Source organism: Emys orbicularis, chromosome 4 (genome assembly GCF_028017835.1).
Source record: "Emys orbicularis isolate rEmyOrb1 chromosome 4, rEmyOrb1.hap1, whole genome shotgun sequence".
Lineage (NCBI taxonomy): Eukaryota > Metazoa > Chordata > Testudines > Emydidae > Emys > Emys orbicularis.
Window position 1 is genome coordinate 69792116 of NC_088686.1, and position 24124 is coordinate 69816239.

Consider the following 24124-nt stretch of genomic DNA (forward strand, 5'->3'; position numbering starts at 1 on the left):
GAGCTTGAGTAACATCTTTAAAGTTTTTAAAGGTGGAGGAGTGGGTGGAAAGGGTGCTGGGCTGTGAAGGGGCAAGGATGATGTGTCTGTTGGGACACTAAGGAGTGGGGGTTTCTGTGTGGGGCGCTGGGCAGAGGTGTGCTGGGCAGGGGTGGTGTTGTGCATTTGTGGGGGTTCTGGGGGAGGTGCTGGGCATAGCGGGTCCGGGGGGGCTCTGGCCATAGGCAGTCAGAGGTGTTGCTGAGGTGCCGACTTTCTGATTTCCCTGGGGGCCAGGCCCTACCTTCACTCCACCCTTTCCCCCACCCCCACCTCTTCCCGCCCCCACCCCACCTCATTTCTTCATGCCCCTGCTCCTCTCCCTCTCCTCCCAGCACCTCCTGCCCACCCCTGAACAGCTGATCAGCAGCTGGCAGGAGGCACTGGGGGAGAAGCTGATCGGCAGGGCCAGCACACACTTTTTTTTCCCCTGGAGCACCCATGGAATCAGCGCCTATGGGGTGTTGGGCGGGGGGGGGGGGCGCTGTGTGGCATGGGCCCGCCCCCAAGGGGAAGGGGCATTCTGGCAGCACAAGACTGGGCAGGCCACTGTGCGTCTGGCAACTGCCAATGTGTAAATAGTTCCCTCATACTTGGCGGGGCGGAGCGGGGCCGCCCCTGCCATGCCATGCCCATTGCTCCTGGCTGGCCCCTCGCTCTAGGGCCTGACCTCCCCAGACCATGCTCCATTGCCCCCATAGTGCCAACCATATTTGTAGGGCCTGAGTCCACAAAAGGTTAATCTGGCCCGGTTTCTGATGCTTGTTTTTGATAACTGTACTTTACTTGTAAGTGTTTTGGATTGATTTTTTTCCCCCGTAATTGTTTAATATTAATAATTAAAGGGTGGTTCTAGTGTGAAAAGTGACCCAGTAACAATGTAAGGTTACATGCTACTGCGGTCTCTGCAAACTCAGCTAGGATTCTGAGAGTCAAAGCTGCATTCATTTTCTCCTCCCCCAACCCCTCCACTCATTACCAGGACTAAAGATTCTGAAAGCTAAATTATGCTCTCAGGGACACCTGGGTAAACCACTGGCTTTCCACAGGTATAAGGGATTGGAATTTAATGAACAATTCTGTTGAGAATGCACAAGAAAAAGGATCCATCTCTCTCTCGGCATGATGGCTCTTTGCAGGACTAGATAGAATAAGGAGGAGAACTCAGGCTCCTTTGAAAGTCCCAGCCTTTGTCATTAGTGTGTGTTGATAGGACTGAATTTCTACAGCAAGCAGATCTGCAGCTTGAGATATCACCCCACCAGAGCCACTTTTCAGAGAAGAGCTATACAAGTATACATTGGAGCTGGTCAAATCTTTCAATCTAGTTTTTGCTAAAAGATGAACTTTCACCTAAGGTGTTTTGCAAAAACAAATCAGTTTCAATTAAGTTTGGTTTCAAAAGAATTTTTTTTTAAATCCCTGTTCATATTTCATTGAAAAGTAAACAGGGGTGAGGTAATATCTTTTTTATTGGACCAACTTTTGTTGCTGAAAGAGGCAAGCTTTTGAGCTACACAGAGCTCTTCTTCAGGTCTTTCACCAACAGAAATTGGTCCAATAAAAGTTATTACTTCACCCACCTTGTCTCTCTAATATCCTGGGACCAACACAGCTACAACACTGCAAGCATTGACAAGTTTAAAGTTTCTGCAATAAAATTAAAATGAAATATGTTCCAATGTAATGACTGAAAAACTGTTTTAACCTGCTCTGATTATAAATGGGGAGGGTCACACCACCTATTAAGGTTGCCCATTACAAGATCCTGTTTTCAGTTATTTATAACTTTGTCAAACAAAGTTTACCATGCAAGGTGTCTGCCTGAGGCTGAATTTATTTATTTAATTTAAATTTCAGCCAAAATAGTTCAGCTGTTTCCAAGAACAAGGCTAGTGAAAAAATATGTTTTGCACAAGCAACCCGAATACTGGCATTTCCTAACTATAGAACTCGACAATGCAAAGGGAGCCAGGTCAAAACATTTAAAGAATAAAAACACCTCCAAGCGACTCCTGGCTTCCCCAGCATGCCGCATCTTCCCCATTCTGATCTATTGGATTGGAAGCTGTTTGCCCAAAGAGTGCAGTTTTGTGCATCTTGTACAAGGCTGAGCTCTTTTCATTGTTTTCACTTAGTAGAGCTAGAAATCTTAGTGATCTCATCGCAGGATAAGCCTCTTCTGGCGTTACCAGGAGTTACATTTCACTAACATCATAGGACCAACTTGGAGGAATCTCAAATACTGTCTCCAGCTTTTGCAAAGGGAAACAAAACAGCTCTTGAATATTAGACTCAGTGGTAATGTAGCTTATAAAAAGTGAAACAGGAATTTAAATTGTTAAACACTATTCATATTGATATGGCCGACAGCTCATCCAGAGCATATTTACCCTTGCTTTGCATTATTCTGCTGAGCCTCAATTATAAATCAAGCTTAGTTTCCTTTACCCAGGTGAGTGTAAGAATGACCTAAACACCTATTTAACAGCATCCAGGAGAAACCGTGTCAGCTTACATTTTCATCTTCATTTGAAAGCCATATCCCTTCTAGCTTCCCTCCCCACTCTTATTTAAGTCACTCATTTTGTTTCCAGTTCTAAGCAGGCAGATGGAGAGATTTTATGGCGATCAAGAGTGACACAGCCTGCATAGGTTTGCTTTCTACACCCTCTGTCTCCTGACTGGTCTGCTTTCTAAAGCCTGCCTGGTGAGCAGGAAAGGCACTGCTCATTGCTGGGGTTGGCAGAAGCTGGTGCATTGAGCTCTTGAGACCTTGACATTCCATGGGAGGAAGAAGCAAGTTTCATTTTGTTTCATTTGTTTGCTTGTTTTGTTTTGAATCTGTGCCACAGTTTCCCTTTGGCTGGAAAGGGGCATCCAGCATTCTTCAAGTAGGGAAGAAATCCAATCACATCAGCTCTAAGGGTGCATTTCATTGCCTTTCAGAACAAACTTCAGTGTGGGACAGTGGTGAGCCCACAATGGTAGGGACAGCATGAAACTTCCAACACTCCCAGCCTAATCAAGGTAACTCAGCAGAGCAGGAAGCAGCTAGGGTAAGTCAATTTGGACAAGTTCCTCATGGTAAAGTGCTAGTGATTTGGAGTTAAGGGGTTTTCCATGCGACAAGTACAGGGTACATGCAGGAATGAGGAACAGATCGGGAGAGATCAAAGAAGAGACCCAGGGGGACTAGATATCCTACTCTCACCCAAATGGTCCTGGGACCTTCTGTAGAGAGGGTACTGGGGAACCCTCTATCACTTGCCCAGGTAGAGGTGAAAGTATAAATCCTACCACCAGCCCAACTCATAGGAGGCCTCCTATTACACCACTCAATACCTTCATCATTAAAGGCCTTCCCTTCATTTAGAAAATGAATTAGTGGAATGCCCTTACCTGTACCTGGAAGAGGACTAGTGGGGACCCATTGCTAGCACACCTGTGTAATCAATAAAATACCAGTATAACTTATCACACAGGTGGCAGAAAACAGCATGTCCATCTCCCTCTTCAACTGCTGGAGAATGAAGGAGGAAGTGTCACAAATCCAGACATCTCCCAGTGGTTTTCAAACTTTTTGTATTGGTGACTCCTTTCACACAGCAAGCCTCTGAATGTGACCCCCCCCCCCCCTTATTCATTAAAAATGGGGGAGGGTAATTTAATGGGGGCTCAGGGCTGTCAGCCCCACAGAGCTGACAGCTCATGACCCCCATGTAACCACCTTGAGACCCCCTGAGGGGTCACTACCCCCAGTTTAAGAACCCCTGATAGGCCAACCCAACAATAATACAGAGGCATAGGCCCTTTGTATAGTGCTGTGGGTGGGAGGAGGAAGAGAGTCACATACTCTCCCACAGCACAAGTACTTGCTAAGGCTACAGTAGAAGCAGGTCTTTATAAAAGCTCAGAAGTGTGTACAACAAGACTAGCCCTGAGCAATTTAGGGAGACTGGTTCTTTATCGTACAAGGTCACGTGACTGAGCCAACTCTCTCTTCCTAAGTATCTGAAAGTTATTAGTGGTTAGTCAGTTCTTCCACAAAATTTCTAAAGCCGACTTAATCCTAGTCCTCCACTAGTATAGTGATAGGTATGGAATAAGAATCTGAGTAGACTAGGAGTTCAACCCTGCACTGAAGGAACCCTGTCATTCAGGGAAGGACACAGACAATGATCTTGTCAAGCTCCCCTCTGAGAAGTTTACAGCTCAGAAGTTGCCTTACTCTGGATTGTATTCACTGGTCTATAGGGATTTTAGACCCATGCAAATATGTTGCAGATGAACAAAGATGGATCCTAAATGTCAGAAGTTCATGCCTATAAGAGCTAAAGCAACCCTAGCTGCAGACTATGCTTTTCCTAGGGATTCCTTTATCAAAAAGCCAATAAGCTGTCAAGCATTAGTCTGGCTAGGCTGAGTAGAAGGTACCTCTTGGCCTACCAAAGGCATTGACATTTGTTTTTCCTTTTCATTATGAAGTTTTCCCAACTATACCACACAAGCCAACAAGAGTGTCATTGCTTAGTTCATGAACTCATCCCTACGGCTGGCTGGCTCTTGAGTGAACTCTGCAGGTAGAAAAGGGTTTGTCTTTGCTTCCAGCCCTACATTTCTAGGATTCTGACATTTCCAAATGTTTACATATGTTTGTTCCAACCAAAATAACTTGCCAAAATTGACACTAATTTGTGAAATGTTTCAACCAATTAGAATCTATCAGAGGGGTAGCCGTGTTAGTCTGAATCTGTAAAAAGCAACAGAGAGTCCTGTGGCACCTTTAAGACTAACAGAAGTATTGGGAGCATAAGCTTTCGTGGGTAAGAACCTCACTTCTTCAGATGCAAGTAATGGAAATCTCCAGAGGCAGGTATAAATCAGTGTGGAGATAACGAGGTTAGTTCAATCAGGGAGAGTGAGGTGCTCTGCTAGCAGTAGAGGTGTGAACACCAAGGGAGGAGAAACTGCTTCTGTAGTTGGATAGCCAATCTCCCTGATTGAACTAACCTCGTTATCTCCACACTGATTTATACCTGCCTCTGGAGATTTCCATTACTTGCATCTGAAGAAGTGAGGTTCTTACCCACGAAAGCTTATGCTCCCAATACTTCTGTTAGTCTTAAAGGTGCCACAGGACTCTCTGTTGCTCAATTAGAATCTGTAATTTGTTTGGCAAAAAAAGTTTCAGCTGGGAAAAAAAAAAAAAAAAAAAAAAAAAAACACTTCACCCAGCTCTATTCAGAACAGTCAACAGTGCCGAACCTCAGCTGCTCCTCAGGTTCCGCTGGATCTGAGCTCAGTGCTCTAGCCTTCTCCGGAGCAGGTGTTCTGAGTACAACGGGGTGAAGTTTTCCAGCTGAAACTTATTTCACATGCATGGACAGAGATTCAGGTCAACTGAAACATTTCACAAATTGGTGTCTATTTCAGCAAGTTATTTTGGTCAAAACAAGCACCCATACTGTTTGGAAATGTCAGAATCTTGGAATCATAGAAATGTAGGGCTGGACGTGGAATAGATGCAACCGGAGAGACACCCACCTGAGATTAGCCAGTAGCCTGGCGATTAGGGCTCTCATCTTGGATGAGGGAGACCGGGGTTCCAGAATCCATGCGCCAGAGCAGAGATTCAAACCAGGGCCTCCCACATCCCAGGTGAGCGCCCTAACCACTGGGCTATTAGGTACACTGGGGCACCACAGCTGGTGGGTTTATGACTAGCCCCTCATTTCCATTTTTTTTATTATTAAATAAAAGTGCCTGAAACTAAGCATTTCATTTGACCCAAAAATAAGCTTTTCCACCTTTGATTCATCAAACATTCCTATTTCAGTTCCACCTGAACTGGAGTTTCTTTGATTTTTCAGAACTGTCAGGAAACTGGGGGGGGGGGGGGGGGGAGAGAGATCAGTTATTGGCACAACTCTAGTTCCAAGTACTCCAATATCTCCCCCACAGAGCTCTCCTGGGAGTTTTGCTAATTAGGTCTAACTGCTATCCCAATGCAGATGACTGATCCAAGCAGGCCCTATTTTTCGGAGGATCCCTAGGATCCAGGGAAGACTGTCACATTGGGGTCTGTCAGGATCCCTTCATTGTGCAACCTCCTTTAAGCCACAATAAGTTTTATGACCAGAAGGGACCATTATATTCATCCAGTCTAACCTCCTGATTAACCAAGGGCAGGCTGCTAGAACTGGAAAAGATGCCTTAACCTGTAGAAGCATTTCTGACTGTTCTAGACAGGGCCCCTTTACAAGAGAACAGGCCCTTTCAGATTGGGATTTTGAACCAAGGGCACATAGGGATTTCTCTTGCACTGCTATGAAAACACATTTGTTCTATATGGAGCTGCCATTCATATCAAGACCTAAAGTAACTGAACCAAAACACAGTGAAACATCTTTTAAAACAAAACCAACCAACAAAAAAACCCCCCACAGTGAAACATCTCCCCTCCCCACCCCCAAGACTCACTCATGAGTCTTACAACTTAGCTAGCGATGCTATAGAACTGTGTACAAGACTTTGCTTACTGACATGGAGAAAAGGGAGAAGTTGGTTGCATGACTGCATAAGTAGACAGGAACAAAGGTATGATTAGAGAGGTTGGGGTATTTATATTGGGTCTATGGCATGCTGGGCTGGAGGGAATTGGATTTTTCCCTAAACTGCCAGCTACAGCTCAAAATGGTTCTGTGGCCACATAACTAGGTACAGCATATTCTTGCAATGGTGCTCTGCAAAGCACCAATGACAAGGAGAAGTGATACGTGATTCTAACAGACAGGGTTAGCCTTCAATTTGCAGCCTACTCCTCTACAATAACTCCTTGCTTAACGTTGTAGTTATGTTCCTGAAAAATGCGACTTAATGCGAAACGATGTTAAGTGAATCCAATTTCCCCATAAGAATTAATGTAAATGGGGGGGGGTTAGGTTCCAGGGAAATTTTTTTCACCAGAACTAACTAACTAACTAACTAACTAACTAACTAACTAACTAACTAACTAACTAACTAACTAACTAACTAACTAACTAACTAACTAACTAACTAACTAACTAACTAACTAACTAACTAACACAGTGTAAGTTTTAAACAAAAAAATTAATACTGTACACAGCGATGATGATTGTGAAGCTTGGTTGAGGTGGTGAATGGGATATTTCCCAGGGAATGCCTTACTGCTAAACTATGAACTAGCTTTTGGCTGAGCCCTCAAGGGTTAACCCATTGTTGTTAATGTAGCCTCACACTCTACAAGGCAGCACGAATGGAGGGAGGGGAGACAGCATGACAGACAGACACATACCCTGTGTGAGACAGATGCGCATTGACCCTTTAAAGGTGCGCACTGACCCCACTCTAAGTACACCGCCTTGTTAAGTAGATCAGCAAGTTGAGACAGCAGCTGCTCCCAGGAAGCTCCCTCCGTCCTGAGTCCTGTCATGTTGTTCCTGCCCATGGAGATGGGGTAGGTGGGGTGCAGGAGCAGGGGGGAGGGGGAGACCCTGACATTAGCCCCTCCCCCCCTCAGCAAGCAGGAGGCTCCTGGGAGCAGCTCCAAGGCAGAGGGCAGGAGCAGCACATGGCAGTGGGGGGGGGGGCAGGGACAGCTGAACTGCCAGCAATTGATAGCCTGCTGGGCAGCTGCCGCACAGGGAACTTAGGGGAGCAGAGAGCTGATGGTGGGATGCTGGTCCACTCTGGTTCCACCAGCTAGCTCCAACCAGCTGCTCTTCCTGCAAGCCGTGGACAAAGCAGGTGGCTGCCAAACGACGTTATAAGGGAACATTGCACAACCTTAAACAAACACGTTTCCTAATTGATCAGCAAGGTAACAATGAAATAACGTTAACCGGGACGACTAAGTGAGGAGTTACTGTACCTACTCACTCATTCCCTCCTTTCCTCCTGCCCCCAAGTTGTTATATAAAGGGATGAAAGGGTAAGAAAGAGAGCACAAGTTTTCTTCCAATTGCTCCTTCTGCCCAGTGGAAATTAGAGTGGTACCAACTGCTTCACACTCTAGCCCTGTGATCAGCAGATGAGACTAGGACAGAATTGAAAGTTTCTAAGGGTTCTATGATAATTCATGCCCCAAACAGCAACTTGATTTGCCTGTACTTAAGGCTAGACCTACAAGGCACCTGAACATACAGTATTAATATATCATATTATACAGGGCTTCAGATTTGACACAATTACAGGTTTACAGAGACATGCCTTTGCCTAAAATAAGAAGCAGGTTGACCAGTATTATTCTGCGTTGTTTTATATGAGAAAAGCCAAATATTTTCTGTGCACTACTTCTTTCCCCTGCCTCAAGCTGAGCCACATAATATCTTGCTAAGAAATGCCCTACATGTGCAATATATGATGGGGAATGTACATGGAGAGAGAAGAAATGCATTCTTGAAATTTATATTGATTTGACTAAAATTACAACGTCCCCCTTTCTCCAAGGCCTCATCAAATAAAGATCAACAATCTAAAGGCTAATGTCTACCATTTTAAGTGGTTTTAGAGACTAGTTTGACAGCCTTCCATGAAAAAAATCTTCTGACTTTTTAACCTCCCTGAGGCAGGCATTTTCCTGGGAATCAAAGCATCGAAGGTTATTGGTTTAGAAAAGAAAATAATAAGAATGCTGCTTCAGCTATCATAGCAAGAGCTTTTTCCAAGGAAGTGGCCTTCATCCCCACCACAAGCCATTTTCTTGAAGCAAGGAGAAACTGAGATGACGACACTGAACTAGGGGCTGGGGTGTATGGTGGAGATGGGACTCAATGATTTCCCATTAACACCTACTGTTCCCCACACCCCATCCCATCAGCATTTATTATCCTGTTCAAGATTTTTCAAGCTGGTTTTACAAGACAAGGAATGCGTATAACAATTTAGGAGTAGAGGTGACATTTCTAGTCTTTAGCTCAGGGAGGATGGGGTGTGGAGAAGAAGGGAGCTATAGGGGGAGGAAGGAGTGGCAGAGAAGTCTTCTGTTTAATGCTTTCCACAAAAGAATTCATGCAGCAGCAAAGGACTTGGGGTGCCATTTTCACAAGCATCCAGCCTTAATCTGCTTCCACTGAACTCAATGGAAGTTTTACCTGGCAGACACGTTTGAAAATCTCACCTTCAGTGACTTGCCACAAGTATCACATCATTGCTCGTGGCTCCTAGTCCTGTGTGCTCACCACTAGACTGCATCTGTTTCTGGGTGAGCTTAATAAATAAGTGTCAATAATAAAAGAAAAAGCAAACAAATGAAGGTTAGTCTTAATCTGTTGCCCCTCCAGGGGACTCTACAAACCCTGTCCTCCTCATAAAAGCAAAGTTATATCCCATGAGGGCAGTGTACTGGACTTGATGCCACCTTATTCCACATGCTTTTGAAGTAAGTGTAAGACTGTCTCTCTAGGACTTTGTTTTAAAACAGAAGTTCTATCAGGTCTCAAGAGGTTTAGCTGGGCAACCCTAATCAAACACACACTTTACTGAAGCACAGAACTCCACTCACCTTTCCTCCCCGAGTTACCCTGGCTCGATGGCTTATCAGTTACTGAACCTTAAAGGGAGAGAAACAAAACAAAAAAATTATATCAAGACATGGTTTGTTTAGAGGCAGCATGACCAAACAGCACATACACAGTCACATAAATATACTTCAATAGCCTAATCCCCAGGGTTTGTTTTTAGCTTCCAGCAACCCCATCTAGGGTTCCAAGACTCCACCGTAGGAGTCCATGGCAAACACTTAAGGCAGCACAAGGAACAGTTTTACGCATTAAGGCAGTCAAATCAGGGTCACATTAAACAAGTGATCCTTATGCCTTGTCTACACTACATTGTTTTGTTGACAAAACAGCAGAGGTGTACACACTACAATGTTCCTTCTGCCGGCAAAACTCTCCTGCTTTGCCGGCAAAATAAAACCACCTCGACAAGAATATACTCATGAACTGTTCATTCTGCTGGACATTCACTGCCGCTCCAAGACACCCTCACCTCTGAAGGAATCATCTCTCCAGAGACAGAAGGGTAGAGCCAATGGTGCTTTGAATGGCTGGGATGAAGCTCGTTTTATAGCGTTTCCAGGCATTGCTGCAAGCCACTCTTTTTCCCTTCGAGTAAGAGAAGTAGTGCTAAACCTTGACATCTAGCAGCCCTCTCTTGCATGGAACTGGAACAGCAGCCATGTACACAGAAAGGGGTCAGCATGTCAGTAAACTGGAGGAGTGAAAGTAGTTCACTTGAAAGTTGTGTCCATTGTGTTATAATAATAGAATAATTAATGGAGATATCCTATCTCCTAGAACTGGAAGGGACCTTGAAAGGTCACCAAGTCCAGCCCCCTGCCTTCACTAGCAGGCACAAGTACTGATTTTGCCCCAGATCCCTAAGTAGCCCCCTCAAGGATTGAACTCACAACCCTGGGTTTAGCAGGCCAATGCTCAAACCACTGAGCTATCCCTCCCCCCTTACGAGGCAATGGTGAAACAAGAGAGGCTCTAACTTTTTCTTGTCCTTCTGCACCAATTGAATAGTAGCTGAGCTTTACTTCCCGCAAAGAACTTACCACGTCTACCATAGTTAAACCTGTATTGCCCCATTCTTTAAACATAACTGTACTTCAGAGGATTTATGGGTAAGTAAAAAAATAGCCCATCCCTGGATTCCAGGCTGTGGTTCCACTTCCCTACCTTAACTATCTTCTGTAAGTCTTTCACTGCATGTCTGCACTCCAATCAACCATGGAGCTGCCACAACCATGAGAGAGAGATTGGGAACACAAGCTGCCATATGGCTAGGGTGCACACAACTGATTGGGAGTAGTGGGCACAGCTGCAACTTTAGTTTGGCAAATTGGTAAAGTCACTCACAAATACTGAACTAGTGGCACTAGGAACAGAACAGCTCCCCCTCCCCTTCTCTTCCACCAATATTTTAAATCATCAATCAAATAAATGCTTATTTAATCCCACGCCACAGTACCTGAACATACAGGAGTTTTATTCTGTACAGAAGAGCCGCTGATGGGTTTGCCATCGGGAGTGACACACCAACAGTATCCGGTGTAGGTATGGCATTGCACCTGTTCAGGAAAGGAAAGAGCAATAACTGACACTGTTTCTCAAAGTATCCTCCACAATGCCTTCCTACCTTAGCTCTTGTGCATCCTTGCTTACCCAGCACCTTAAAAGTGAATTCAGCTTGGGAGGCCCATCCCTTCAGCATGGGAGATTGTGAATTTAAAAAAAAAAAAATGCTTTCAGTTTTGGCAGACACTGGTTTGGACAATGGTGGTACTTTATGTTTGGCTAAAGAAAGGTTCTTCTCCTTTATTCTAACCAGTCTCCAGATCAGGGCTTGAAGCAACTGACAGAATCTCCTCTGAAAACATAAGAATGGCCATACTGGGTCAGACCAAAGGTCCATCTAGCCCAGTATCCTGTCTTCCGACAGTGGCCAGTGCCAGGTGCCCCAGAGGGAACAAACAGAACAGGTAATCATCAAATGAGCCATCCCCTGTCGCTCATTCCCAGCTTCTGGCAAACAGAGGCTAGGGACAGGGCCAGCTCTAGGTTTTTTTGCCGCCCCAAGCAAAAAATTTTTGGCTCCCCCCCCAGCCCACCAGTGCCCCCCCTACCCGCACCCCCTGCCGCCCCAGCACCGGGCTCTCTCTCTCCCCCCCCCCCTGCACCCCTTGCCACCCCAGTACTGGGCTCCCCCCCAAACGTGGGATCCGCTACCAGCACACGGCGGCCAAGCCCTGGCCCAGCTGTGACTCTGTCCCCATGCGGGTGGAGCTGCTGGGCGGCGCGGAGTGGAAGTACTTCCAGGTGGCAGTGCGGCTGCGGGGCGGCGCGGAGAACACGGCCCCCTCCCTGGGCTTTGCAGCACTGCTGGTGGCCAAGGTGGATCAGTTTGTGCTCACCGCCCTCACCCCTGACATGCTGGCAGCTGAGGACCTGGAGAGCCCCCCTGACCTGCTGCTCTTCAGCCTCACTGCGCCCTGGCCCAGCCCCGGCGGGCGGGAAGGCGAGGATCTCCGGCTGCGGGGCTACCTGCTCAGCACCGACGAGCCCAGCTGGCCGCTCACCTCTTCACACACCCCGGGAGCCCCTCTCGCCGCCGCCCGGGCTTGGCTCCAGGGGACGCCACTTCCCTCCCTCCCTGGCTCCTCACACACTCTGGGCAGGGCTGCCCAAAGAATTCAAGGGGCCTGGGGCAAAGCAATTTCAGGGGCCCATTCCATAAAAAAAAGTTGCAATACTATAGTAACATGTATTTGGAAATGTAAAAAATAACTAGTGAAATAGATTCAAAAAATAATTTGTAATAATTTGAAAATACACTAAATACATTATTTAAAAACATTAAATGCTTTAATGGTATGTATACATTTGCAATTACATAATGGGCTGTTGCTGGGTGATGGTTGGTGCCAATGGGCTGTCGCTGCCTGGGGGTGGTGCTGCTGTTGCCCAGGGCTGGGTGGAGAGCTGGGCTCTGGGTTGGGGGGTACCCGGCTCACAGGGGCTGGGCTCAGGGCTGTGGGGAGATGGGGTCGGGGGTGTCCGGCTCAGAGGGGCTGGGCTCGGAGCTGGGGGTCAGGGTTGTGGGGGATTGGGTCGGGGGGTGCCCAGCTTAGCGGGGCTGGGCTCGGAGCTGGGGGTCAGGGCTGTGGGGGATGGGGTCGGGGGTGCCCGGCTCAGAGGGGCTGGGCTCGGAGCTGGGGGTCAGGGTTGTGGGGGATGGGGTCGGGGGTGCCCTGGCCCATTACCATGCCGCTTACCCCTCTCCCAAACATCGCTGCAGCTGCCTGGTGTCTCCAGCAGGGCCTGAGTTCCCGCCGCTGGGCCGCAGCTTGCAGCCCTGCCCCCTTACCGGCTGAGATGCCGGGGGATGGGGGAAGACTGAGGAGGGGGAGCCTTGGACATATCCGGGGCCTGGGGCAAATTGCCCCACTTGCCCCCCCCCGGGCGGCCCTGACTCTGGGAGCCCCTCTCGCCTCCACCGCAGCCTGGGCTCGGCTCCAGGGGGCGCCGTTTCTCTCCCTCCGCGCTCCTCACACACTCCGGGAGCCCCTCTCGCAGCCGCTGCAGCCCGGGCTGTGGCGGTGGCTAGAGGGCTTCCCGGAGTGTGTGAGGAGCGGCGGGGGGGAAGGGAAGGGAAGACTCGGCGCGGCAGCAGGACCCCATCTCCCTCCCTGCATCCCGGGCGCCGCTTGCCTTCCCCCCCCGCTCCTCACACACTCCGGGAGCCCCTCTAGCCACCGCCGCAGGCCGGGCTGCAGCGGCCACGAGAGGGGCTCGGGGGGAAGGGAAGCGGCGCCCGGGATGCAGGGAGGGAGATGGGGTCCTGCTGCCGCTGCCGCGCCAAGTCTCCCCAGGGCAGCGCTGTACAGGGCGCCACCGGGCTGGGCAGGGGGTGCGGATCCCAGCTCGCGCTGGCAGGGCGAGTGGCTGGGCCAGGGCCGGCTCCCGGCAATGCCGCCCCAAGCAAAAAAATAAAAAATAAAAATAAAAAAGGGGGGCCGGAGTGCCGCCTCTTAGAAAGTGCCGCCCCAAGCACATGCTTGGAGGGCTGGTGCCTAGAGCCGGCCCTGGCTAGGGACACCATTCTTGCCCATCCTGGCTAATGGCTATTGATGGACCTAGCTTCATGAATTTATCTAGTTCTTTTTTGAACCCAGTTATGGTCTTGGCCTTCACAACATCCTCTGGCAAGGAGTTCCACAGGTTGACTGTGCGTTATGTGAAGAAATACTTTGTTTTAAATCTGCTCCCTATTAATTTCATTTGGTGACCCCTAGTTCTTGTGTTATGAGAAGTAGTAAACACTTCCTTATCTACTTTCTCAACACCAGATATGATTTTATAGACCTCAATCATCTCCCCCCTTAGCAGTCTTTTACATTTTATCTATGATGTGTAGCATTACACCTCACTCTGTCCCTTCCTTTGGTTCATATTTATTCATGCCACCATTTTACTTACCATTCTCCATACATATAAACTGATATGATTGGCATTTGTACTATCCCTCTCAATTGCATGCTGGTTCAATAAAGGCTTCCCCAATCCCTGCCACCACAATCACCAGGCCCAACACCACACTGAGTGGCAGATGTTTGAGAGTACAATAGTTTTTCCAGTCACTGGATAAAGTGGTAACAGGCCTTGTTTTGATATTGCCACTTCTACAGGTGAGCTTGAACACTTTCCACTTACCGCACATTAGCATTCCAGCTTGGCAGATAGGAACAACCAAAATATGCTTGCATTTGTGTACGCCCATGGATTTTAAATACTCAAAGGCTTCAGGTAAGCCATCAAAGCTACCAGGGTGGTATCCCTAGCAATGTCAGTGTGGGTCTCTGATCAGATGGCAGCACAACTCTTACCACATTAAACTAAGCCATTCCAGATTTTCATGAATTAGTCAGCAGGTGGCTGACAGTCACACTTTTTCACTTCATATTATAGACAGACAAAAGCCCCCACTACTCAAGTGGTTGTGTTAATGCTAAGCCATTTGCATTGCACTAAAAGGCAGCATTTGAACTCCAACCGCACACTTTCAACACTGGCTGGGTGTGCATAGCAGTACTTCCAGTACCTTAGTGGTGAGCATGTATTCACAGTACACCACTGTAAACTTAGAGAAGGCTCCTTAGACTCAGTTCTGCAATGAGATCAACTTAACTACTGCTGGACTCTGTCGGTCCATCTCTTTTTCAAGCCTTCTAAGTGAAGTTCCCATCAGTCAGGCAGGATAGTGGCACTGACCCACTATTGCACTTCATTCATTAGGGGCCACTTCAGACCTAGGGCATTTGTAGTCCCTGTCCAATAGCTAGACCCAATTTCCTAAAGTAGCCAAGTTTGGTCAGAGACTATGAGCAACTTTTAAAAGGCTTTGCATATTTCACATAAAATGTGATCCAAGAGCAAGTATAAACCCAGCACTGTGTGTGTCTTGGGTTATACTAACTTATAAGGCAATCATTTTGCCTCAAGCCAAATCCTCATCTTGTGGCCAAAACCAACAGCAAGTACATGCACACACATTTCTAGTCATTGTTATTGCTGTTTGCACACTTTCACTTTTATTCCTTCCCAATACATCATGGAATGGATCGCAGATTGCATTTATGGTGCATGAAAGTAATGAACCATTCATCACTTGGTAATGATTCTTGTGAGTCACTCTAAGCTTACACCAGAGTAAAATACTGACGTATAAAGGAACTGTTTGTTTTTCAACGTACTTTGTTTTTATTTTTGGTAAGTACACCTCTACCCCGATATAACGCGACCCGATATAACATGAATTCGGATATAACACGGTAAAGCAGTGCTCCGGGGGGGCGGGGCTGCACACTCCGGTGGATCAAAGCAAGTTCAATATAACGCGGTTTCACCTATAATGCGGTAAGACTTTTTGGCTTCCGAGGACAGCGTTATATCGAGGTAGAGGTGTACGTGTTTCACAGAGACACACATGAAAACACACTAAATGGTGCTAGTGTCAAGACCACCACCAGTAAAATCTTGCCCAAGGATTAGAAGAGTTACTGAGATTGGGATTCTAATTCTTTGTCCGAGGGCATTACATATAGACAAGGACATTTTCTTTTGCAATGCAATATTCTGCAGAGCTATTATTTCAGAAGTGGGCACTATACACCACAGCATTGACATGTGGTTCCTCCACTCAGAACGTACAGCAGCAAGGTGTTTTATAACATTTTGTGCTAAGTGTTTGCTTTAATGGCACATGCTATATTTTTATTCTTATTATATATAAAAAATATAAAATTGTGCATATGCAATGTTTTCTGTGAAGTACAGTGCATCTGAACACATGCATTATCTGGGACAACTGAGCAATAGGGTGTTGCAAGTGTAATTTAGATCACATTGTATTCCTTAAGCCAGAGAGTTTAGAAAGACATTTAAGTGGGTGTGTTTGTTTTACTACAATTCACACAAAAATACTGAATATATAATGGTGTTGTATAAGCTGTTTATTGGCATAAATTTGGGGTGACTGAATTATCCAAGGGTGAGTTATGCCCAAATAAGCTGATAAAACTCCTTCATGCCACACTATCATGCAGCCCCTATAGGTGTCACGTTCATTAGAGGATTTTTAAAAATAAATTATGAAACTTTCAAACTGATTCTACTTTTTCCTAATCATCCACCTGTACTGTCAGGTAGCTTAGTGGCCATGAGCCAGGCCACACACAGAAATTAGGCCCTGATCCAAAGCCCTTTGACCTCAATGGAGACCAATTGACTTGAACAGGCTTTGGCTCAGGCCCTACATGAGCTCAGGAAAAGAACGAACAGGGCCCCCATGTGTGGCCTTGTCAACTGCCCCATCCATGAAAAGGAAGCACCATCACATCAACTAGGCTCTTCCCCTTGTTCCCATTATTCTTCCCAATTTCTACTTTCTTTCCTCCCCCTTTGATTTTTGGCCTCCTTCCTGTTTCCAGGGGGGTGAGGATGGCTGAGGGCTCCTCGTGCTGGCAGAAGTGCTGTCTGATGTTGTCACAGAGCAGTATGGCCAACTCCAAATATTCAAAAAATCGTAAGTCAGGCCCCCAAATATCATGAGATTTTAAAAAGTTGAGGTTCATTTTTTTGCCTTCTGTTTGAGTTTGAGACACCCTGGGGTCACATTTTCAAGCTTTTCTCCACAATCATGAGGGCTGGAAACTTTCATTAAAATAGCAAGCTGAAAGCCTCATGTAATCACATCTCCAGGAGCCAGGGCTTGAAGTACACCACCATACGTCATGAGACTCGTGATAAAAATCTCAAGGGTTGGCAACACTGCATCACATTGCTTCATCATTGCACCCTGGATAGCTTCCTGCTGCTGCACTGAGACTATGTGCCATGCTCCATGGCTCTCACTAGCTGATACTGGGCTCATCTATGCCTCTTTTACCCCCTCATGCATGGGGCTCAGACAACTGCCCAGGAAATTGAGAACAGACATTTTAGAAACCTCAAGCTTACTAAACCATAACATTGGGAGATTAAGATCCAGGACACTAGACTTGACCACAGAATGTTTAGGAGTCAGAACAATGCTGGTCCAGCACCCAAAGAGTGCAATTATGAGCCTGGAAGAATCTAACCCATCTCATTCTCACCTTATATTTCTATGTTCAGTATTTATAGGGAAGGTAGGAAAGCAGATGGTCTAGCATGATTTCTAATGGCAGGTAATTGGAAAAGGTCAGCTTCCCCCCCGAAATCAAACCAGGTGATGGTTAGAAATGTTTATCTAGCTCCTGCATCTCAGGAATTTTGAGAGTTCTTGATGCTTTCCAAACAGTTGTGTACTTTCCAATTGGTATCTGAAATTTTTGATGTTTATTTAAATCTAATCCACAGCTTTGTGCAGGGTGAGGGATAGTTATGGGTGAATCACAATGGCCAGACTACACAACATGGTCAGTCAGAAAAAGCATTAACATGTTATGGTAACTTTGCCTTAATAAAAAGTTTCCCAGAAAGAGACTGACCTTATGCCACAGACCGGCTTCTTGTGGAAATGCAGAATCGAATTTGGGTGTTATCTTCCTATAAATGTTCAGTATCATCCACTTTTATTGGAAACATTTTAAGTTCAGCTCCTTTTTGCTCCCCTCAGCCTTGAAAATCAACAGTTATTGGGGACAGCAATGGATCCTGTTCTGTCTCATGCATGGACAACAAAATTGTTTGTTAAGTTCCAGCCAGAATCTTCATTACTGGTGAAGACGTAGGAGTCAAAGATACAGCTGAACTTTCAGACTCCACCGTGAATCTGTCTGGTGGACAGCTGAACATTTTAAGTTATAAACCCCAAGCAGATATGATGATATGGAATGACTGAGGGGGAAAGAGATTGAACCCAACAAGGCCTTTACAGATTTTCAGAACTATGCTATTTACTACAAATTAACTTTAAAAAAGGAAGCCTGCTCCTACCTGACTTAGTAATTAGGCAAGAGGACGCAATTTCTATTCTTCAGGAGTAAGGGATATGCCATCTCCATTATGCCTTGATTGAAGAATGAAAAGCAGGAAGGATGCACCCAACAAAAATTGCTTTATCACTGTTACCCACATTAATTAAAGTGCTACAGTGGCTCCCTCTATCCTCCTCCCCACCCCTGCGCAGTACAATGTGTGAAATCAAACAGAAGCTAACACTCCAGCCACTGGCCCCATGAATAAATTCCTGCCCTTGTCAAATTCATTAGAATATGAAAACATTAAAACTGTAGTCACTGGCAGGCTCCTCTGCCTCTTAATTCTTGTCCAGAGAATGAAGCTATTGTTGGGAATCTCTTCAATACCACACTGGAGTTGCCAGAATGAGATTCTGAACCATTCTAAAAATCTTTTAACAAGCTGGCTGGATCACCCCTTCACAATGGATTTGACAAAAGAGAATCAAGGGGTTGTTTGCCACAAGATAAACTGGAAATGGGAGAGGAGTTAGTCGCATGTGCATGTGTGAAGTAGATATTAGGGGGCTGAACAGTAGTTTTGGGTTAGCTTCAACCAGTCTTTTTGGGGTTAGGGAAAACAGAAGTTTCTTATAAGAAGCACTAGGGTGCCCAATATGGAGTAGGAACAGCTCAGAGCAACATTGCACTAAAAAACAAACACACAATGTTCAGACGACACAGTGACTGCTGTTCAGACAGGGCGTTTGATAACTGCTTCATATCCAATAGCAGATTAGAAACAAAAACCAAACATTTCCTGGCTCATTCAATAATAAAAGAGGAGCGGGGGGAGAGAGGCAAGAAAAACATTCCTTTTACATTGAGAACAACATTTCCACAAGAAAAGAAAACAATTGCAGTCTTCAGAGCACATTGCAGAGGCAGAGAATGTACAGTGGAGCTACTCTATACATGTGGTGTACATGCCCGCACGCACACATGGTGCCAGTTCCAGTTTTATTCAGATGCCGCTAACAGATACTGTAAAACCAGCTATAAAGATGGTCTACAGTGATTCACAGATTACTAAGGCCAGAAAGGAGCATTAGATCTAGTCTAACCTCCTGTATAACGCAGGCCATATAACCTCATCCAAAAATTTCTGCATCAAGACCATAACTTCTGTTTGAGCTATAGCATTCCTTTTAGAAAGGCATCCAGTCTCTATTAAAGCCTTCGAGTGATGGAAAAAATCCACCACATCCTAGGTAAGTGCTGCCAATTGTTAATTACTCACTTTAAAAACCTTGCACCTGATTTCTGGTCTGAATATTATCTAGCTTCAGTTTCCCGTCACTGGATCTCATTATGCCTTTTTCTGCTAGTTTAGAGAGCTACCTATCATTAGAAATCCTCTCCCATGTAGGTACTTGAAGACATATCAAAATCACCTTTAACCTTCTCTTGGGTGAACTGAATAGACTGAACTCAAGTCTTTCACTAGGAGGCATGTGTGACACTACGCCCCATATTCTTCATAGTAATATTTTATATAAATATAATAATGGCATAACTGATGTATTTTATAAAAGTTAGGTCATGTAAGATATCATTGAAAAGGTTATAATTCACTCAATATGATTATCCTATTTGTATCCATGTATCATTTTGGTATCTGAAGTTAGATGCATAGATAATATTTTCTATTTCAAATGTGTTTATACCTGGGGAATGCCCACTAGACACAATGCAATCAGTCAAGATGGTTGGCTGGGAAGGGCCATTAGGAAGAACAATAGGTCTGATAAAATGCTTATCTCCCACTGGGGAGCTTTCCTGAGGACGCTACAAACAGCCTCCGAGTCATGGCTGCTATGGCCCTACAGAGACATGTGACCAAGTCCCCTGGTACTGGACTCCATCATAGAATACCAGTGTTTTTCCACTGAAAGGGGTGAGAACTAAAACTGGGAGACAAAGGATTCCCACCATATGCAAAAGCTATTTAAGGCAGGGGAGTGACATCATCATGGTTCTTCTTCACTGATTCCAAGCATCTCCTTTGGTCAGGGAAACACCTGAGAAACAAGGACTGAACTGTGGGAGAAGGGTTGAACCCAGGCTAGAGGGATTCCTAGCCTGTGAAAGGAATACCTAGAGTTTTAATCTGCAAACAAGTGCAGCTTGCCTTCAAGAATCTCTGCAATCTGCCTAAAAACATTTACAGTGAGAATTTGCTATACATATCCAATTTCTTTGGTATATTACGCTTAGATTGCATGCATTTTATTTGCTAGGTAATCTGCTTTGATCTGTTTGCTATACTTTATAATCACTAAAAATCTCTCTTTTGTAGTTAATGTGTTTTTATTGTGTCTTAAAAACCAGTGTGTGGAAATCCTAACTGAGGACACAAAGCTGTTGCATATCTTCCTCCACATTGAGGGAGGGGGCGAATTTCATGAGCTTACACTTTACAGTTCCCTTTGCAGCACAAGATTATAGAATTTTGGGTTTACCCTTCAAAGGGGAGTGTGCACTTGAGTAACTGGGTAGTTCCTTAGCTGAGCCTTCCCATGCAGAGCTGATCTCAGCATCTGTGTGAAGCTGCAGCTGAGTGTCCCTACCTTTGTGTGCTGGAAGGGGCTTGAGAGCCTGTCACAGCAGTACAGTGTAAAGGGAGCCCAGGCTAGTGGGTCAGGTGGGCTCAGTGGTACCCCAGTTCTAGATGGCACCCCGGGGGTGGGGGGGGAGGGAGAACCCTTCACAGCATGTTTTTCAGACTTCAAATCACTCTTGTAGCTCTTTTCCACATCCTCTTCAGATTTTTCCAACATCCTTTTTGAAGTCACAACACCTCTCACTGGTAACAAAACCACTGCAATCTTTCCTACACAATGCATACCAAACAGAAGTAAGGAATACTCAACATGTGACCACAATGAGATCTATAGTCTTTGGTTTGCTTCAGGAAACTCCTCTTGAGTGTGGAATGCTCTACTGATGGGGATTCTAAAGAAGCAATCTATCAGAAATGCTACAAAATTGGGGCTCAGTCCCTGTGAGGTGCTGAACATTCTTTGCTCCCACAGAAGTCATTGGGAGCAGAGGATACTCATTCAGTACTTTGCATGAGTTGATCAGTATCTTGCAGAATTGGGCTCCAATATTTTGACATCCCTAGGGAAAAGGAATCAGAGATGGCACCCCCTTTTTGTAATACAACACCCTTCAAAAGAAAAAGCAATATGCAGAAGTCCTGTCTGAACGGCTAGTTTGGTAAGGAATAAAGTTAGTGTGCAGGAACCCCTGGTACAAAAATGTGTTCTATCAAATCAGCCTTATATAGGAGGATGTTAGAATGTGAGCTTGCTTAACATGAACAAAAGACATTCCTGACAATCAGTATCAGCTTAACTCCCAAGCCTCAGGTCACTTTAAGAGAAGCATATGTGAAGCACTAGATTTAAGAGTCAGAGGGGTAGCCGTGTTAGTCTGAATCTGTAAAAAGCAACAGAGGGTCTGTGGCACCTTTAAGACTAACAGAAGTATTGGGAGCATAAGCTTTCGTGGATTTAAGAGCACACTCTGTACCACAGCAGGGCTGGTAGACCACTGTGCCAGCAGTTGCTTCTTGGAATGAAGAAACTCCAAGTAAAGTAATGCACTGAAAAAAAAATGCTGCTCTTCTGGGATTGCAGTCAACCACATGAATGCCAGCTTGCCAAGTAAAGGAGTCCAACTTTGACAGTGGACACAGAAGGGACAAAACGAGACATGCCATGAAAAGCCACACTGAGCCATGCACCCAAAGCAGCAATGTGATTAGTAACATTCACTTTCGTTTATCTGTAATTGATTTTGTTTAAACCTCAACCACCTTTTCTGAAAACCTGCTTGGGGAAAACTAGGAAGAATGTAATTCTCCATGAGCCCATGGCAACAAGCCCTATGGCACTAAGCAGCAAAAAAGTACAGATTACCCAGTACAGTCTGTATTGTTTAGGAAGATCACAGCAGGTTAAATACAATTATTTACACACACACAAAATACTGGAAATAGAAACCACTTTAAAGTAACATACAACTTTGCCCAACATGAATTAATTCTCAATTGCATGCAATTAAATCAAATCAAACATTGTGTTGTGAATAAAACTTACCTTTCATTAGCCTGGCTGTACTACACTGGGTTAAGTGTTGACAGCTATTGTGATGGGAAATAATTTACCCACATGGTAGGGTTGAAATGGTGATAGTGTGGACTTTTCTTGATCACAGCAGGCAAGTAGAGGAGAGGCACTACCTGATGCCCTCCTGATTACCACTGAGTCTAACTGGACCCCTGGGAGGAAAGTGATAGACATTGGTTTTGTTCAAAGCAACTCTGCTTTCTGACCTTGTGTGTTATACCTTCTCTTGTGATTAGCAATGGGTGAATCAGTTAGAACTAAAAGCTAGAATGACCTTGGTTAATTTTTGAGTTTCAGATGAATTTTCCACTTTCTTGACCATTAATTTTCCATTTTTAGTCCCTCTGCATTTTGGGTTCCAAATGGGCCCAGGACCTTAAGTACTGAAATGCTATGAGAGACTGTTCCTGTGGTATTTCTGGGCTCTCTGGAAGCACTCAACTTTCAGATTGCTCTCAGACATGTGTCCAAAAATCTGGATAGCTTGTGACTGAACCTCAATGTCAAGGTGGGTTCATTCACCTCTGGTTGTAATGCCCTGGACTCTGGAGAGGAAACAAATGGTTTTTGTCTGAAAGATGAGCCCAGAACATCAGAGAAGGGTTTTCTGAAGCTCTTTGTGGCAACAGTAATGAATGCAAGTCATCTGAGCCCACTCTGTCCTTCTTGTAACAGTGCTTCAGGGAACAACAGAAGAAATCCCTCTTTTGGTCTCAATTGCCTCCTTCCCAGCAAACCACACTTATCTCACACATGAGTAAGGAGGATTTCCCAGTGGCTAGGGCACTAGCCCAGGATTTAGAGAAGTAGGAGAATATAGCAATGGCTTAAGCAAGCAAGGGATAGAGCAGCTGTATCCTGTGTGTGATCTTCCTTCACATAGCTCTGGAAAGGCAGCTCAATCCTGGTCTACAGCAGCCTCTACTATTTCAATCCTGGGTCCCTCCTGCAGCTCTACCAATATACCCCTGTATTCCATAACATCACTGTCACCGAAGGATCTCTTGATGCCAGAGAGCACAGGGGTACATTAGTTAGCGATCCCCTGGTTCTGGCGTTTATCTACTAGTCTGCCAGAGAAAGGCTTTTATTAGAGACGTATGTGACAAAGTCACACTGACCATCATAATCATTGTGAGATGTCTACAGGAACATGTGAAGAGTTATGTATATATATATATATATATATATATACACACACACACACTAAAAATTGTTATCTAGATTTGTGAGTTAAAGCAAGTCACCAAAAGGTGAACCACATACCCCTGGCAGGCATGAGAGAAGAGAGACTTCTCACTCTGGCTGGTCATATGCAAATTGAGTATTGTATTGTTCACAATGGACCCTCATTTACAGTCTGAGCAAAATGCTAATCAGAAGATTGCAGGGGCAGGATACCAGCAGGGGTTATCCTGTTTGGAGTAAGAATGAACTTTGAAAATATAACTGAGGTGCAGATGATCTCCCAGGTATTCCTTCAATGTGCGAGGACAAGCCACCAGCAGGCTTATTTTAGAAGAAGGGATCCAAGCCAAACTGGTTGAAAATGCTGGGAAAAGGACTTGAGTTAAGCTCTCTTGTAGGAGACAGGGGAATGCCTTGTGGTGTAAGTTTAGGCTCTAGAAAGCATGACGTGATTTTGTTTCACATACAACCATTTCCTTCCACTAGACTTACTCTATCACTTGAATCTCTGTTCTTGGATAGTAAAAACTAGAACAAGTGCGTTATCTTTATCTACAAGTGCAGTATGTTAAGTAGACTGGCGATCCAGAGTTGAATCTTACAAGCTGGGATGTACTATTCCTTTGGGAATCATGAGTCAGTTCTGTGAGTGTTCAGAGGAGCTGGACTCAAGGGGTGGTGTGTGGCGACCTCCAATCCATTCACAGAGAGTGAGGCCTGGAAGGCAGTG

The 24124-nt window shown here is 45.3% G+C and overlaps 1 protein-coding gene across 1 annotated transcript in view; it reads right to left on the reverse strand.

Moving 5' to 3' along the window:
- Positions 1 to 24124, reverse strand: part of SMOC1 (SPARC related modular calcium binding 1) — a 114860-nt gene that overhangs the window by 70461 nt on the left and 20275 nt on the right. Inside the window, exons 4-5 of the mRNA XM_065403309.1 lie at positions 11041 to 11140; positions 9566 to 9613 (exon numbers count right to left, since the gene is read on the reverse strand). Coding sequence (XP_065259381.1) covers positions 9566 to 9613; positions 11041 to 11140 — 148 coding nt within the window. The remainder of the gene's footprint in view (positions 1 to 9565; positions 9614 to 11040; positions 11141 to 24124) is intronic.